Source organism: Engraulis encrasicolus, chromosome 24 (genome assembly GCF_034702125.1).
Source record: "Engraulis encrasicolus isolate BLACKSEA-1 chromosome 24, IST_EnEncr_1.0, whole genome shotgun sequence".
NCBI classification, from domain to species: Eukaryota; Metazoa; Chordata; class Actinopteri; order Clupeiformes; family Engraulidae; genus Engraulis; species Engraulis encrasicolus.
In genome coordinates this window covers 4,174,620-4,189,842 of record NC_085880.1, presented here as the reverse complement: position 1 = coordinate 4,189,842, position 15,223 = coordinate 4,174,620, and the positions used below count along the sequence as shown (strand labels likewise).

The 15,223-nt window shown below is 43.4% G+C and overlaps 1 protein-coding gene across 4 annotated transcripts in view; it reads right to left on the bottom strand.

The window, feature by feature from the left end:
- ggps1 (geranylgeranyl diphosphate synthase 1) overlaps positions 1–15,223 on the bottom strand; it is a 50,720-nt gene that overhangs the window by 31,956 nt on the left and 3,541 nt on the right. For 2 of the 4 annotated variants that reach the window (XM_063191884.1, XM_063191885.1), the window contains exons 2-3: positions 11,765–11,867; positions 6,436–6,506 (exon numbers count right to left, since the gene is read on the bottom strand). In XM_063191884.1, coding sequence (XP_063047954.1) covers positions 6,436–6,506; positions 11,765–11,837 — 144 coding nt within the window. In that variant the 5' untranslated portion in view covers positions 11,838–11,867. Of the gene's footprint in view, positions 1–6,435; positions 6,507–6,687; positions 8,714–10,659; positions 10,775–11,764; positions 11,868–15,223 lie in introns of those variants that run through there. The other 2 variants (XM_063191886.1, XM_063191883.1) reach the window with 2 other exon arrangements.

Here is a 15,223-nt window from a genome sequence, read left to right as displayed (position 1 = left end):
ATAATTTCAGTCACGGTATATATCACGGTATATATCACGGTATTGTACATTTGTTTAAAATTGAAGCGTTGCAAAATGACCAAAAAAAACACATTTTTTTAACCTTTGCATTTGATTTTTGGAAATTACACGTCCTTTCACATATGTGTGAATTCTTGCCATTACATTTTTTAAAAACAAGCAAAAACTAGCCTATGTAAAATGCATTTTGCAATGCAATGCAATGCTACCCAATAGAACACTGTCAATTTCACCAAGTGTCGAAGGGGTTAAACTACGGTAGAGAAGGGGAAAAGGGAGGGGTGTCAAACTGAACACATTGAGAGTATTAGTAAATAGAACTGTATCAACTACATCTTTCATTGCACCTTTTTTCTATTCATGGAGTTGTTTATGGTAATTTTGAAATGTGTGCTTGCATCTGTGATTATGCCAAGCATAATGGTTTAAGCTGTCATTGTTAAAGTTTAGAAAAACGAACTTTCACATGAGGCAGTTAGCAATGCATTGCAGAACTAATGCATTTGAATGGCAATGGCAGCTTTCACTGCACCAGCGGTTAGCATGCTAACGTTAGCGAAATCGCTAATGCCACTTAAACAGTGAACAGTCATTTTAGTTACTAACACCCAGTCAGATATCATGAATGGTATGATCTCAACTGGAAACAGTAACATACAGCGGTTACGGCTGGCGCAATGTGTTAAAATGTAAGGCAACCAATGTTAGCACAAATAAACACATTTTGTCAGACACCAGCATAGACATGAATGACTTGGGCTGTTAGCTAGTTAGCTTGCATTTCGTGCCCAGTAAATTGTGGAGTCTATAATCGAAATGTGTTGCCATCACATACCATTTCAAACAATAGTTCACTACACTAACCATACATTTTACACTTGAAGCTTATTTAAAGGAAAGGATTGTGCTGTTTTCTCTACAACCCCATTGATACAACTTCAGGCAGTCAGTCGGGTGGATGTTCAAAACGTTGTCTATACTGCCATCTGCAGGATGCAATGCGCTATATCACGGTAGAACGGTATGGCCAAAATCCATACCTTGATGGAAAAAATACCTTTTACGATAGTATACCGTCCATACCGCCCACTCCTAATCTCACATTGTATTAGTTTATCATCATTTTATTAGTTTATCTTTTTTTGTTGCAAACCTGAGGGTTTACACACAGCACACTGAAAATAGTCCATATTAATATCCCTGGCTGTATCCTGAGGGGCTCTGGGCAGAGTGGGCACTGCGTGATATGATGGAGCGGGAGAGAGAGAGAGAGAGAGCAAGAGAGTGAGCCAGAGAGAGAGAGAGACAGAGAGAGAGCAAGAGACAGAGAGAGAGAGGGAGGGAGAGAGAGCAAGAGACAGAGAGAGAGAGGGAGGGAGAGAGAGCAAGAGACGAGAGACGAGAGACGAGAGACGAGAGAGAGAGAGAGAGAGAGCGAGCGAGAGAGAGAGAGAGAGAGAGAGAGAGAGAGAGAGAGAGAGAGAGAGAGAGAGAGAGCGAGCGAGAGAGAGATAGGGTTGGATGCTTTTACTGCGCCGCTCTTCCTGGTAACACAACACGAGTGCATCAGGAGGAGACTGCAAAACTCAATCAGGCCGGGCGGCCAGCAGCCCTCTGCTCCTCTGCTCCCTCCACAACTGGACCATAATGTGATGGGCAGATGCCAAAATGCATTTGCATTGATTCTCCGTCTCGCTCTCCGAGATGACAACAGGAATGGAGAAGGGTGGCGAAGAGGAAAAGAAAATACATGATAATGCACGCGCGCACGCGTACAGAACAATGACAGAGGAGAAAGAAAGAAAGATGACAGAGGAGAAAGAGGAATAGAAAATACATGATAACGCACGCGTACAGAAAGATGACAGAGAAAGAAAGAAAGATGACAAGAGGAGAAACAAAGAAAGATGACAGAGGGGAAAGAAAGAAAGAAAGAAAGAAAGAAAGAAAGAAAGAAAGAAAGAAAGAGTCAGTCTCAGTCCTGCATACAGCCTGTGTGTGTGTGTGTGTGTGTGTGTGTGTGTGTGTGTGTGTGTGTGTGTGTGTGTGTGTGTGTGTGTGTGTGTGTGTGTGTGTGTGTGTGTGTGTGTGTGTGTGTGTGTGTGTGTCAATGAGAGGTGAACACAAAGTTCAGTGGAAGTAAAGTAAAGTAAACAAAACTGCATCAGATATAACCATCCTTGGGTTGGCACCACCAGGAAAGCCACAGTCTGATTTATTCATGACTCCAGGGACTCTATTCTTCAATAAGTTGCAATTCTAGAAAATACCAATACATGGGGACATTGGGGTTTACTTTATACAACTTTGAAAAAGTCCAGACCCATCATTTTTACTTCACATTTATATTTTACAGTGCAACCATTACCGTATGCTCTCAAAGACGGAACAATAGACCCATTTTTATCCCACATAGAAAATCCAAAACTGAATCCAAACTGATTTAAGATGATGTGCTGCTCAACCATAAGAGGAAACATCAGAAATTGATCAACTAACGCGCCTCACTTGCACACGCACACACGCGCGCACACGCACACACGCACGCACACACACAGGTCTCACTTTAGCCATGAAATGATTCAAACCTCCAGGTATAAGAGGACTACTTCACCAGAGAGAAATGCTCTCAGATTACAGTCACCAATATGAGCCAGGAAAAGCATCACTCTGTTCAACACATAGTTTTTTTGTTTTGTTTACAAACATTCCTGTTGTGAGGAAGGGCAAGATCATTTTTTGACCTACAGCAGTTTCCAACAATCAGAGGTTGAACAGTGCACAGCCAGGGTTGTGCAGCCATGTATAACAATCAGCTTTGACACAGGTGTGACTGATCATCTGACAAAATAGCAACATTGCCCACCCCCCACCTTAAAGATCCTCCTTAGTTGTTGTGAAGGGTAAAGGTAGAAAAAAGTCAGGATGAGCAGAGCGAAAATAAGATTTGAAGGTATTAATTATTCAACATGGCGTATCCTGATAAGATGATGTCATTAATAATTATTGAAGTTTTTACTCAATGTCCATCATATGATGACGTTGTAGTGCTGGCTTAAGTAACATGGAGTCAAATGATGCCTTTATGGAAGATGTGAAAAAGTGAGAAGTGAGTGAAGTGAAAGCCTAACTGGGAAACTCCAATTCCCATCGTCATTGTGACACAGCACTCCACAGCACACAAGTGAACACTGCACACAACGAAATTGCATTTATGCCTCATCCGTGCAAGGGGGCGGCGCCTTAAGGGAGCAATGCGGCGGGACGGTACCATGCTCAGGGTACCTCAGTCATGGAGGAGGATGGAGCACTGGTTAATTACTCCAGTAGTCGTCGAACCGACAACTTTTGGGCTACAAGTCTGACGCTTACCCATGACTGCCAGATGTGTTAGTGCTTTTAAATACAGGTTTATCGAGATTCTCTTCAACAGTCAATATCATACTGCTAATACATTGTGCTAATATCCATCCATGCAACAACATAAAATACAGCTCCAGGCCTTTTTATTAGAATACCATGAAAAAGTTGATTTATTTCCATAATTCCATCAATAATGTTAAACTGTCATGGATTGTAGATTCATGGCCCAGTTTTTTAACTATTCCAATCATTATTTTTTTTCTTTTTATATATGTTGGCCTTCCAGCTCAAAAAACCCATGAATTGGGGAATTTGCATTATTAGAATATTGTTATAAAATCACATTTTTCTTCATCAAAATTCGGGTCACATTAAATCAGTTGAAATTTGATACTTTCTACATAACATGCAATGGTCAATACTTGGTTAGGACATTCTCTGTCTTCATAATGGCCATGATGCGTTTAACATTGAAGTCAATGGCAAAAACAGTGCATGGGAGTTATGGAAGCCCAGATATCCTTGATGCTTTGCTGTCAGCTGTTCTTGTTTGTTGACCTGGTACCCCACACTTCACTCTTCAATATACCCTGTAGATTTCCATGCCACGTTTTGGCGCTAACTCACCAGTTTAATTCTAAATAACCAGAAATGAAACCCCATTGAAAATGAATGGGGTTTAATTTCTGTTGAGTTAGAATTAAACTGGTGAGTTAACACCAAAACGTGGCATGGAAATCTTCGGGTATATTGAAGAGGGAAGTGTGGGGCACCAGGTCAACAAACAAGAACAGCTGACAGCAAAGCATCAAGGATATCTGGGCTTCCATAACTCCCATGCACTGTTTTTGCCATTGACTTCAATGTTAAATGCATCATGGCCATTATGAAGACAGAGAATGTCCTAACCAAGTATTGACCATTGCACGTTATGTAGAAAGTACCAAATTTCAACTGATTTAATGTGACCCGAATTTTGATGAAGAAAAATGTGATTTTATAACAATATTCTAATAATGCGAATTCCCCAATTCATGGGTTTTTTGAGCTGGAAGGCCAACGCATATAAAAAGAAAAAAATAATGATTGGAATAGTTAAAAAACTGGGCCATGCATCTACAATCCATGACAGATTAACATTATTGATGGAATTTTGGAAATAAATCAACTTTTTCATGGTATTCTAATAAAAAGGCCTGGAGCTGTATATGACTTTACCTTTTTTGGACCCGAAACATGGACTGCAGACTGTCAGCAAACAGTTAGAATCTAGGGGTGAATCTACAATCTACAACACAATCTAAGGGGCACTGGTAATAGCCTAGTACTCATTACAATCGCAGCAAGACACTACTCGTCAACTAAACCTCCCATCGGAGAGACAGATAAGGAAACATAGAGAGAGGCAGACAGAGCAGAGGGGTAGCTAGCTACGGCCTATGCATTTGCGATAACTGAACTGTGATGACTCAAGCACTATAGTTTTCACAGGAAATCCTGAGCAAGTGTGCAAGTGCCCTCCTGAATAGCATCTGGACTCGATCAGAAGATTTTCCCCAGAATGGTCTGCAAGGGCAGTTCAACATTCAGAGACAAAGAGACGAGAGGAGAGATTCGAGGAGAGATTGGAAGAGAGAGAGGAAGAAAGAGGGGAAGAGAGGGGAAGACGAGAGGAGGCATTGAAAGGAGACGAGAGCAGTGGAGAGAGGGGTATACTAGAAGCGAATAATAAAACAGATACCGAAGTCTCCTTCCTGAATCCAAATGAGGGAGAAGCCAACGTCCTTAAATCAGGAAATGAAAGCTTCACACAGGGCTCTCATAAAAGGAGAGGCAGGAATGCAGCGTGTGGCACAGCCTGGCTTTGGGATTACGGCCTACTGGCTCAGTGAGTGTGATGCAGGTGATTACAACGAGCGGAGTTACTTACATGCAGAGTATTACATGTTTAAACATAAAGTTGCAAAGTATCCGGCTTTAAACAAGTTCCAGAATATTCTGTTCAAATGCGTGGAACAGCATTCTGCAACCGCAATATTAATATTTAGTTTACATGACTCATTGTGAACACCGAATACTGCCACCATTCTGTTTAAAATTTTAATATTCTGTGCGTAACTGTGCTCCTTGAAAGAGTATTCTGAATATTTACGCTGTTCCACTGTGTCTTCCCAGGCCAGGTAGAACCTTTCAATCATGATAGTTTTGTTTGACATGACATTCTGGCTGTACCATAAGTCATTCTAGTTCCTCCCGTCCTTTCCTCCAGTCTGTGACCTCATTGAGAAGTAAATGGGGTTTCCCAGGTGCCAAGCGGTGCAGAACAGCATTTTTGGGGCTTAAGATGAACAACCTGACAGTATAGCCACAACAGGAAGTCTTTCTTTCAAATCTGAACCGAACACTTTGTGTAGTCTTGTAGCATCATTTTAATTATGTCTACTGCTGACCTCTCATCAAACAGAACTACAGCCAAACAGAAAAACAAATGCTGTATCAGTACCATCCTCACATCCCAGTTAAACTTCACAGTTCACTCCTTTCAGTAACCCAGATACTGGGGAGCTTGAGCAGAACAACACCAGAAAATCACACCACACCAGAACACCCTAAAAGTACACGGCACTAGAACATCCCAAGAGCACACAGCACTGGAACATCCTAAAAGCACACGTCACCAGAACATCCTAAAAGCGCACCGCACTGGAACACCTCAAAAGAATAGTCAGCAGACATTAAGACGCATTTCTCAGAGCTCAAGCGACAGCGTGAGAGTACTGCAATACTGCATTGCAATATGCAGAACCTACACATGGAGACCTATACCCAGGGCATATTGTAAGGCTCATTTATAAAACCAGTCATGTGGGAAAATTTCAAAACAGTTACCAATGAACATCTGTGTATTCAGGTGCCACGTGCCATATGCTTTGGCATGGACAGAGAGACATAACCGGTTATAGGCTGTGTGCAGCATGCTGAACATATGGCACATGCTTGATAACTTGCTTCAAAAAGGCAAGAGTAGAAAAATATTAAATCAGTTGTTACCTGCAGTTTATCCTCCGGTACATTGAGCCAGTGGTTAAAAGCTTGGGACAATTTGGTTCGCACCTGTTTTCCTGAAAGAGGGAAAAAAAGGAAAGATTATTATAAAGCTTGCCAACGACAGCTTTAGTCAACACAAGTCGATTTGGGTCCCTACTGTAGAAAAAATCAAAATAAATAAATAAATAAATACATAAATAAGTATGGAGTACAGACCCCATCAATCAGATTTTAATAAATACCCATGAAATTCACCTGCATCTGAAGTGAACATCTTGCCCAAGATGAGGATCTCACTAATTAAACCAATCACTACTGCCCGGAAAAACAAATCAAGCCTGCAAAATGAGATCTTTAATCCATTCATGTTTACATAAACACAGCCAAAGAACGCTTTGAACTACTAGCTTTTCTTCCTCCTGAAGAGTGTCTGAACGGATCCTCAGAGAAGGTGGTGGAACACACCATGGCAGTAGGCTGTGCTGTGGTATGTGAAACGTACCCAATTCCTGGGAACTGCCTTCTCATTACACACCAGCCCACTTTCATTTTCGCTTCCTCTCTTCAGCTCTGAGTTAGCCTCAGCTCCGCTCTGATCATCAACCCAGGAACACAAAGCGGGGAAGAATTTGGGGGAGGGGACGCAGAGGGGAGAGGAAAGCAGACGGGCGGGTGGAGGGAGGGGGAAAGCGGCAGTCTTGTTGGGCAGAGAGGCAGTGTAGCCCTTTACCGTCTTTCAAATCCTGCTATTTCCAATCACAACACTCGCACAATCTCTCCCAGAGTCCTGTGCTCTGCAGCTACACACTTGCACGCAAGCCTTCGCTTTTCTTTTTTCCCCCTTTCTTGGTCTTTCGTTAAACCTAATGATCTACTTTTCTGGTCGACTACTCTGGTCCACAATCCCAGCCGCTATAATGACTTGTAAGGCCCAATTCCACAAAGGGGTTAGCGAGTCAAGTCTGCACCATTCATTTTTCCAGCCACCCCACCCCCCCTATCTCTTCTTTTTACTCCAACATAGCCCTTTCCTGTTTTCCCCTGTAGAGCAGACCTTTAAAAAAACAATCTAATCCCAGTACATTTTAGTTCAATCCCCTCACCATCCTATCTTGCCTACCTGGCCTAGAACACCCTCACAAAGGAGAGATCGTTAAAAGTTACTCCGGAGGGGGGTGGCAGAATGCAGGCCAGCAACAACAGCCTCTGTCCCTGCCTGCCTGCGCGCCTGCCTGCCTGGCTAGCTGACCAGCTGGCTGTTGGGAGGGGAAAGGCGGCCAGGCGGGTGGGAGTCGGAGCTCCAGAGAACAGAACAGACCCTGACTCAAGGCTGACAAGCTCAACAGGAGTAAGATAAATATAAGGAATGAAAATATCCCCGCGAGCACTGTGGGGACAGTTGGAGACTAGCCCAGTGTGTCTCTGTCTCTCTCCCTCTCTCTCTTTGTGTCTGTGTCTCTGTGTCGGTCTGCCTGTGTCTATGTGTCTGTCATTCTGTCTGTCTGTCTGTGTCTCTCTGTCTGTCTGTTTGTGTCTCTCTCTCAGCTTGGCCAGTGCAGACATGGAACCCCAAAGCAAGACGTGAAAGGGCCGAGAGACCACAGCCCACTGACAAGTCTAGTGGGGGCTAATACTACACAAGCATCAGACAGGTTAGCAAACACAGACATGCTACACGGATCCATTGACTTTCACTAGCTTAGCTACATACTCCCTCTTTTAACTTGTCTTAAAGCAAGACAACGGCTTACATGAAAAATAAGACACTTTACCACCTTTATAAACCCTGGCCAACGATTTTAACTGTATTAAGCCCCAAAATAGTGGCATACCCCTTTAACACAGACTCAGTGCAGCCCAATGCCTTCCTTTGTTTACACCAATGAACCAAACACCAATGAAGACAAACCTCAAAACGTGTCTCTCTTATGTTTGCCAATTACCCGCGCTCAGCAGTGTTCTCTGTGTTAATGACCCATCTATTCTGTCCTAATTAATTACCTGCACGCACGGGCCTGCATGTTAATTATCTGTCTGTTCAAATGTTACTGTGATGAGAGCAAAATGCATGCATACTGAATGCTGCTGAGATGACGGAGCTGCTCATTTTGGATTTAAACGGAATTAAAGAATTAACAGCTCTGACTGTAAACCTTTGTACCAGTCATGAACTGCCAGCTTCAATGTTAAACGCTACAAATCAAGTAGAGTACTCTGAGAAATGTAAAAAAAACAATCTTTTACTCTCAAACGCAAACTATCTCGACCACAAAACAAAGTTAATCTGTGTGACGGAGGTCATCTTGCACCTGTTCACCCCCCTCGGGGATCGAACCTGCATCCTCGTCAACTACAACGGTTCGGCAATGGGAGACACAGTACGATACCGCTGGGCCAAGAGACTAGTCTCTCGGCCCAACGGCACGAGACTGTATGAAGCTATCGGAGGGAGGTTTACCAACGTTCCACGCCAACTCTGTGCTAGTTAGCCTCCGTTACACTCTCCCCCTTAAACCTCACTCCCATCCGGGTCACGGCACCACTGTGACGGAGGTCATCTTGCACCTGTTCACCCCCCTCGGGGATCGAACGTGCGACCTCATCAACTACAACGGTTCGGCAATGGGAGACACAGTACGATACCGCTGGGCCAAGAGACTAGTCTCTCGGCCCAACGGCACGAGACTGTATGAAGCTATCGGAGGGAGGTTTACCAACGTTCCACGCCAACTCTGTGCTAGTTAGCCTCCGTTACATCTGCATCAGTAGAGCACTCTGAACAAGATTTGTGGTGCTCCCTCAGAAAAACGTCAAGGTGTGCAAGAGTGCTTGAACCATCATAGGAAGAGACAGATGAGTTTGAGGTCAGACCTGTTCGAAGAGAGATACAGTGAAGATAACATTTAAGGATCCTGCCTGATGTGAGCTACCTAACAGAGTATGCTGTGGTGGTGGTGGTGGGAGGGGTCAGGGAGTGATAAAAATTCTAAAACTCCACCTGTGGTGTGGTGGAGGAAGTAGAATAACATTATGCTTTGTTCTGAGGGACAGCGACGAAGGCTTCAGCAAAGGCTGAAAAAAAAAAATCAGCAAAGCTAATGATCTGAAAAAGAGGACATTACCAGCGCCGTCTTATCCCCACATGGAATCAACTGTGTTTTACAAACAAAACAAATCTATGCAAACCCAAAAAAAAACAAAATAAGTAAATAGCTTCAGCAACACGACTGCTCCACTAGGTGACACATTACCAACACTGAATCAACCGCAGCTTAAAATAAATGCCAATAATTAGTCAATTAAGCCTGTTCACGCCGGGGGCTAAATGACTCATAACCTCTACCTGAAGAAAAATCTGAGTCTGCTGAGCTCTGCTTTCCCCACAGAGTCTGTGGAGTATTCCATCAATCTGGCTCAGTCGTAAACCAGGTTAAGTTAACCTTGAGGTAGTTGTAAATCTAATAGAAGAACCTCTAGTGCTTATTTTATTAACTAAATGACATTTGAGGGCTATCTATTAGCAGGTTTACCACTTCCTCTAGGTTAACTTAGCCAGGTTTATCACTTAACCATGTTCTTGGAATATCCCCAGATTCACTGAGTACAAAATAACAGTTTGAGCATTTTGTGCTGTGGAGATCTGTGGTCACAGTGAATGACTTGCGCAAAAAAAAATAGTGCTTCCTTATTGACACTGTCAGAGCCAAACTATCCTCAGGGTTGAGTAACAGAACAGAATAGACCGATTCGGATAGAAGCCAGGAGACTGGCAATGGACTTGGGGAAGCTGGTACAAAACTGAACATCACTACTGGTAAGTTAGGTCAATGAGCAATAGGTACTATGCAAGAACCACCAACAGCAAAATTACAAGTGCTAATGACACTACACACCCTCTGCCAGGACTTGAACTGTAACCTCATATCTAATCTGAGTGTGTGATATAGCACCTAATGAGATGGCTTAGATTATTGAAAAGTTACAAGAGAGTAGTTCATTCATTCTTAAATTAATCAAGGCAAATATGCATGCAGCCAGCGTAGAGCACTGAATGAAGAGGCTGGAAGCTGTCTGCGCCAAAGCTCTTCTACCAGTAATTGGGCCAGATCTTCTCACACACACACACGCAAATGGAATCCTGATATCGGCCCCGTTGGGAAACATGCTCGGAAAGAGACGGTCTGCATAACCTGTCTAAATATAGATGCCAGCCTTGGACACACTCACCTCAAGGTTGCTGTTCCGTTCACGGAACAGATGCTGCCTATTAGTTGTTAACTACGCAGAACCACTTCAATGAAAAAAAAAAAACCAGCACAAAAATGAAGGCTCAGTCTTTATTTTTTCCAAACTAACAGAGATTTTTTTTTTAATCAGACATAAACATTCATAATCAACTATCATGACTCTGGAGCCAGCTCAGCTGCACCTTAGCCATGAATGTCACCCAGTAGCAGAATGCCTCGAATGGAATGCCATTTCACGACTCGCTGAATTTACTTTCACTTTCAGTTATTTAAAAGTGAAACAAAGACTTGAAACGTTAAATCTGAGGACTTGATGGAGGAACTGAGTCAAAGCCAGACACCTGTTCTGTGTCCACAAGTCAGAGCGTTTCCTCCTGATTCAGCAGGTCTTTCAACAGTGTCAGAGTTCAAATACCATCCCCCTTCCTTCTGTCTCATGTAGACATGTGCACCTGAATTACGATTATTAAGAAGTAATTACCGACATCATATCCTGTATTACTGACAAAAATGTAGTCCAACAGTGGCATGCAACAACTATGCTGACAAAAAAACCCTACTGAATAGAAGTTGGCTGGTCTGACCTCTTGTCATAAAAACCCTCCCATATGAGTTTGTGCTCAGAGATGAACAAGACTGAGAGTCAGTGGTTGCCACACATCCTGACCTTCAGTTCCTCTTTCGGTGCGGCAACTGCTGTTGCTCATACAGAACAGGGGTGCATTTCTCAAAACCAAAGTTGCTTACTACATTAGCTACCTTGTTGTTTTCAATGCATTTTCCCATTGGCAACTACAGAAGTTGCCAACAGGCTAACAACTTCTCTTTTGAGAAATGCACCCCAGATCAGTCACCAGCCTTCCACCCAGGACGCTACACAGCTTGCCATAAATACACAGCTTCTCATACATACAAACATGTGCCGAGAACATTTACACCATTCATACAACACAAGCACACAATAATTGAGGTCCACACAAGGCAAGAAAATAGCTTGTATTACCCCATAATCGATGTTTACTTAAGAATTTGCCTTGTCATTTTTTTTAATAGGATGCATACTGTAGGAAAATAAACAGTCTTACCTGGCAACTGAAGCAAGTACTTGTAGGGTTCTAGAAGAATCCGTTCAGTGGCTGCTCCTTTGTTCTCATCCATCCCGCGTACTTTTCCGAGATTTAATGAACCCTACAGCCAGGTGGGGTCCAGAGCAGGGGGGAAGACAGCAGAGGTGGAGAAACATGAAAGAGGTAAAAGAACTGAATATTAATACGGTGTCCTTAACAAGTGGATGGCCTTGCTTTACTGAACTGGAATAAAAGCACACACATAAAAAAGGATGCGTGCACTCCTCCCAGCTGGATAGGTCTACACTGGCAGGACACATTGACAAAGGCAGACGCAAGCAATTATTTTTTGGCAGCCTTGCTCATTGTGCATTTCAACTGCTTTCATAAGTATGCATGTTTTTTTCGTTCTGTGCTGTACACTGCCTATCAAACCAGCTGTGCATGTCAAGGCTGACTCTTTCCCGCTGTACAGGGCTAACAAGCACAGAAGAGGATAACACAGGCTGATGGCTCTAACAAAAAAAAAAACACAAACCACAACCATCAAATAAACATAAAGAGACGGTTTCCAACCAGGCTTCAAAGGGGGTGATGAAAATGCATGAGCCACGGATGCACTACAGGAGAACGCGATCGGAGTAAAAGAGAGAGTCATGAAGGTGTCTGAGAAATACTAACAGCGTTTCATTCTCGTCTTAAGCCCACGTTGCCAGACTCGTACATTTGCTCACACAAATCAAATTCTTCATGCTACCCCTGTTAGCGCTGATACCAGCTGGCAGGTGATGTTTCTGTCTAACTAAAGATGAAGACAACAACATGGGTTCAGGAGAACTAAAAAATACAACACAAAGAACTGTCCTCAAACTGAAAGGCGGATGTGTTGCTCGACAGCGTCAAGTTTGACATGTCAGTTGTGCAGTGTAAAGCTGTAGAATACACAAGCACTAATATTTGACAGCAAGCTCTGTTTTCTTTGCATCATACAGAACATCCTAGAAAAAAACAATCGATCAATCTCACATGAAACTGGAGGCAAACAAAAACAGTGCAAACATACCTAAATTGTGGCTCTACAGTTAAATCTTCAGTGAGCTTACAGTATGGCCTCAGGCTACTTTGAGGCATTTTGCGGTCATTACCATTCACTCTTCACACAGCACTCTCTTCACTTCTCACGGCCCGCGCCTCTTAACAAGAGACAATGACAGTAAGGACCGTAAGCAATCTGAAGCGACACCATGTTGGTGACAACAAGGCCACACCGAAGGACAGGTCTCAAATGCATCTCAGAAATGGATGGTTTCCTCACACAGTGAAAACATCCTTTATAAAAGGATCAGAAATAACTGCCTCAGACAACTTTTGGTTTCATGTGGTTTATCATCCTTCCTGGTCCAATGGTCATTAATCATCCTTAAGTCCCTACAGATGTGAAAGCACATGATGCATCATGGCTTGATATTAATTACAAATTTGCAATACTTTGTTGTCATGTTGCTCTTCTCCGAGTTTCTCTTTCAAGGATGGCCGGACGCTGACCTATCCATCGTCTCTTACTGCAAATTAATGATGACTCATTTTGGCTCCTCAACAGACACCGTTTGGCAGCACATGATCAGCATAATAACTGTTTTTATGAACATACTGCATATTGAAATTTTCACTCAAACCCACAATAGCAGAAGCACTCTGATAAGCGTAGCCTGGCCTAGTTGTTTTTTAAAAAAATGTTCAAAACTCCTTTTCCTACAGGCATTCTGAAGACCTGATATTATGTTTGTTCAACACACAGCCATTGATTGTCAACCACAATAATCAGTCAAAATAATAGCGGACACACTTTGCACTCTAATCCATCAGATTTCCCACAACCATCCAAGTTCATCACCAAACCATGGCATTGCATACATCACTGTAAGAACTGGACAATTGAAACTGAAACATAACGTAAAGTGAAAGTGAAAACCCCATTGGGAAACTCCAACTCCCATTGTCACTGTGACACAGCACTCCACAGCACACAAGTGAACACTGCACACACTGCAATGCCTCACCCGAGCAAGGGGGCAGCCCTCAATGGCGCCCCAAGGGAGCAGTGCGACGGGACAGTACCATGCTCAGGGTACCTCAGTCATGATGGAGGAGGATGGGGGAGAGAACTAGTTAATTATTCCGCCCACCAATCTGGCGGGTCGGGAGTCGAACCGGCAACCTTTGGGCTACAAGTCTGATGACCTAACTGCTTACCCATGACTGCCCTGCTTGTGAAATGAGACAACCTTAAGATCTACACCAGTGTTTCTCAACAGGGGTGCCTCGGGCCCGCTTCAGGGGTGCCGCGGAAACGTGGCTGATAAATAAAATTATGTAATATAATACACATTTGTCTGAATTGATAAGTTAATGCTTGTCAGTGGAATCTTTCATCTGCCATTTACGCACAATAAAGTAAATATAGGTCGCCCTATGGTCAGCTGCAACTTCAAACATAGGTCGTGTGACGTTTCCAAATGTGTTACTTTTCTAAGCTTGTGTGGTATCGGATGCGATGCCATGTTACGGCTTGTTGGTTTGGGGTGCCTTGAAATTTTTCATGAATTGAAAGGGTGCCTCGCCTTAAAAAGAGGTTGAGAAACACTGCTCTACACTACCCTCCCTGACCACTGGCTTGCAACAAGACTGCTGCTGCCATCTTGTACATCCTCCTCTTCACTCATGAATGTGGAGCTGTGCAGCGTCAAAAACACCCCCAGTCTCCAAGATACAGATCACAGTACCAACACCATACTATACTACCAGAGAGAGTAGAGAGAGAGAGGTTCCATTGGCCCATTGTTTCCGGGTTCTATTATTGCAAGGGGGAGGGGGGGAAATCCCCCTTTAGGCAGACCTAGGGACTGCTCTATTCAATGCTAGGAGCATTATGACACGCCCCTTTAGGCAGACCCGAACCTGGTCATGTTAGGTGCCCATAGCAACGTATTACATTGGCATATCTCTATACTTAAAGAATCTCTGATACTACTGTATAATAGCCTTTCCATTCCATGAGTCAGCTGAAGGCCACGTTCACACAACCATCCACATCAAAGGAGATGAATACCGGTACTGTATCGTGCTTCAAATTCCTTGCGGAAGATCTCACCTGATACCTGAAACCTGCCCAGTCTGGGCTGATCAAAAGGGCACAACAGCACCTTTATGTCTTGCAGAGCTTTAAGAAAGCTGACCTGAATAAAAAAAATGTAGTGAGGTTTTAGTGCTGACTATACTACTGATATATTCCCATCAGCACCTTACAGTACAAGAGTGGTTCCCCAAACTTTTTCAGCGGGGACCCCCATTTGTAACCTGGCTCTCACGCGATGGTTGTTGGAACATTGACAATCGCTTAGCTCTGGAAAGGCGCGGGTGTGTTCAAAACAGCTTGAACCTCATTGGAGAATTCACGTGGCTTTTTTTAATCACTAC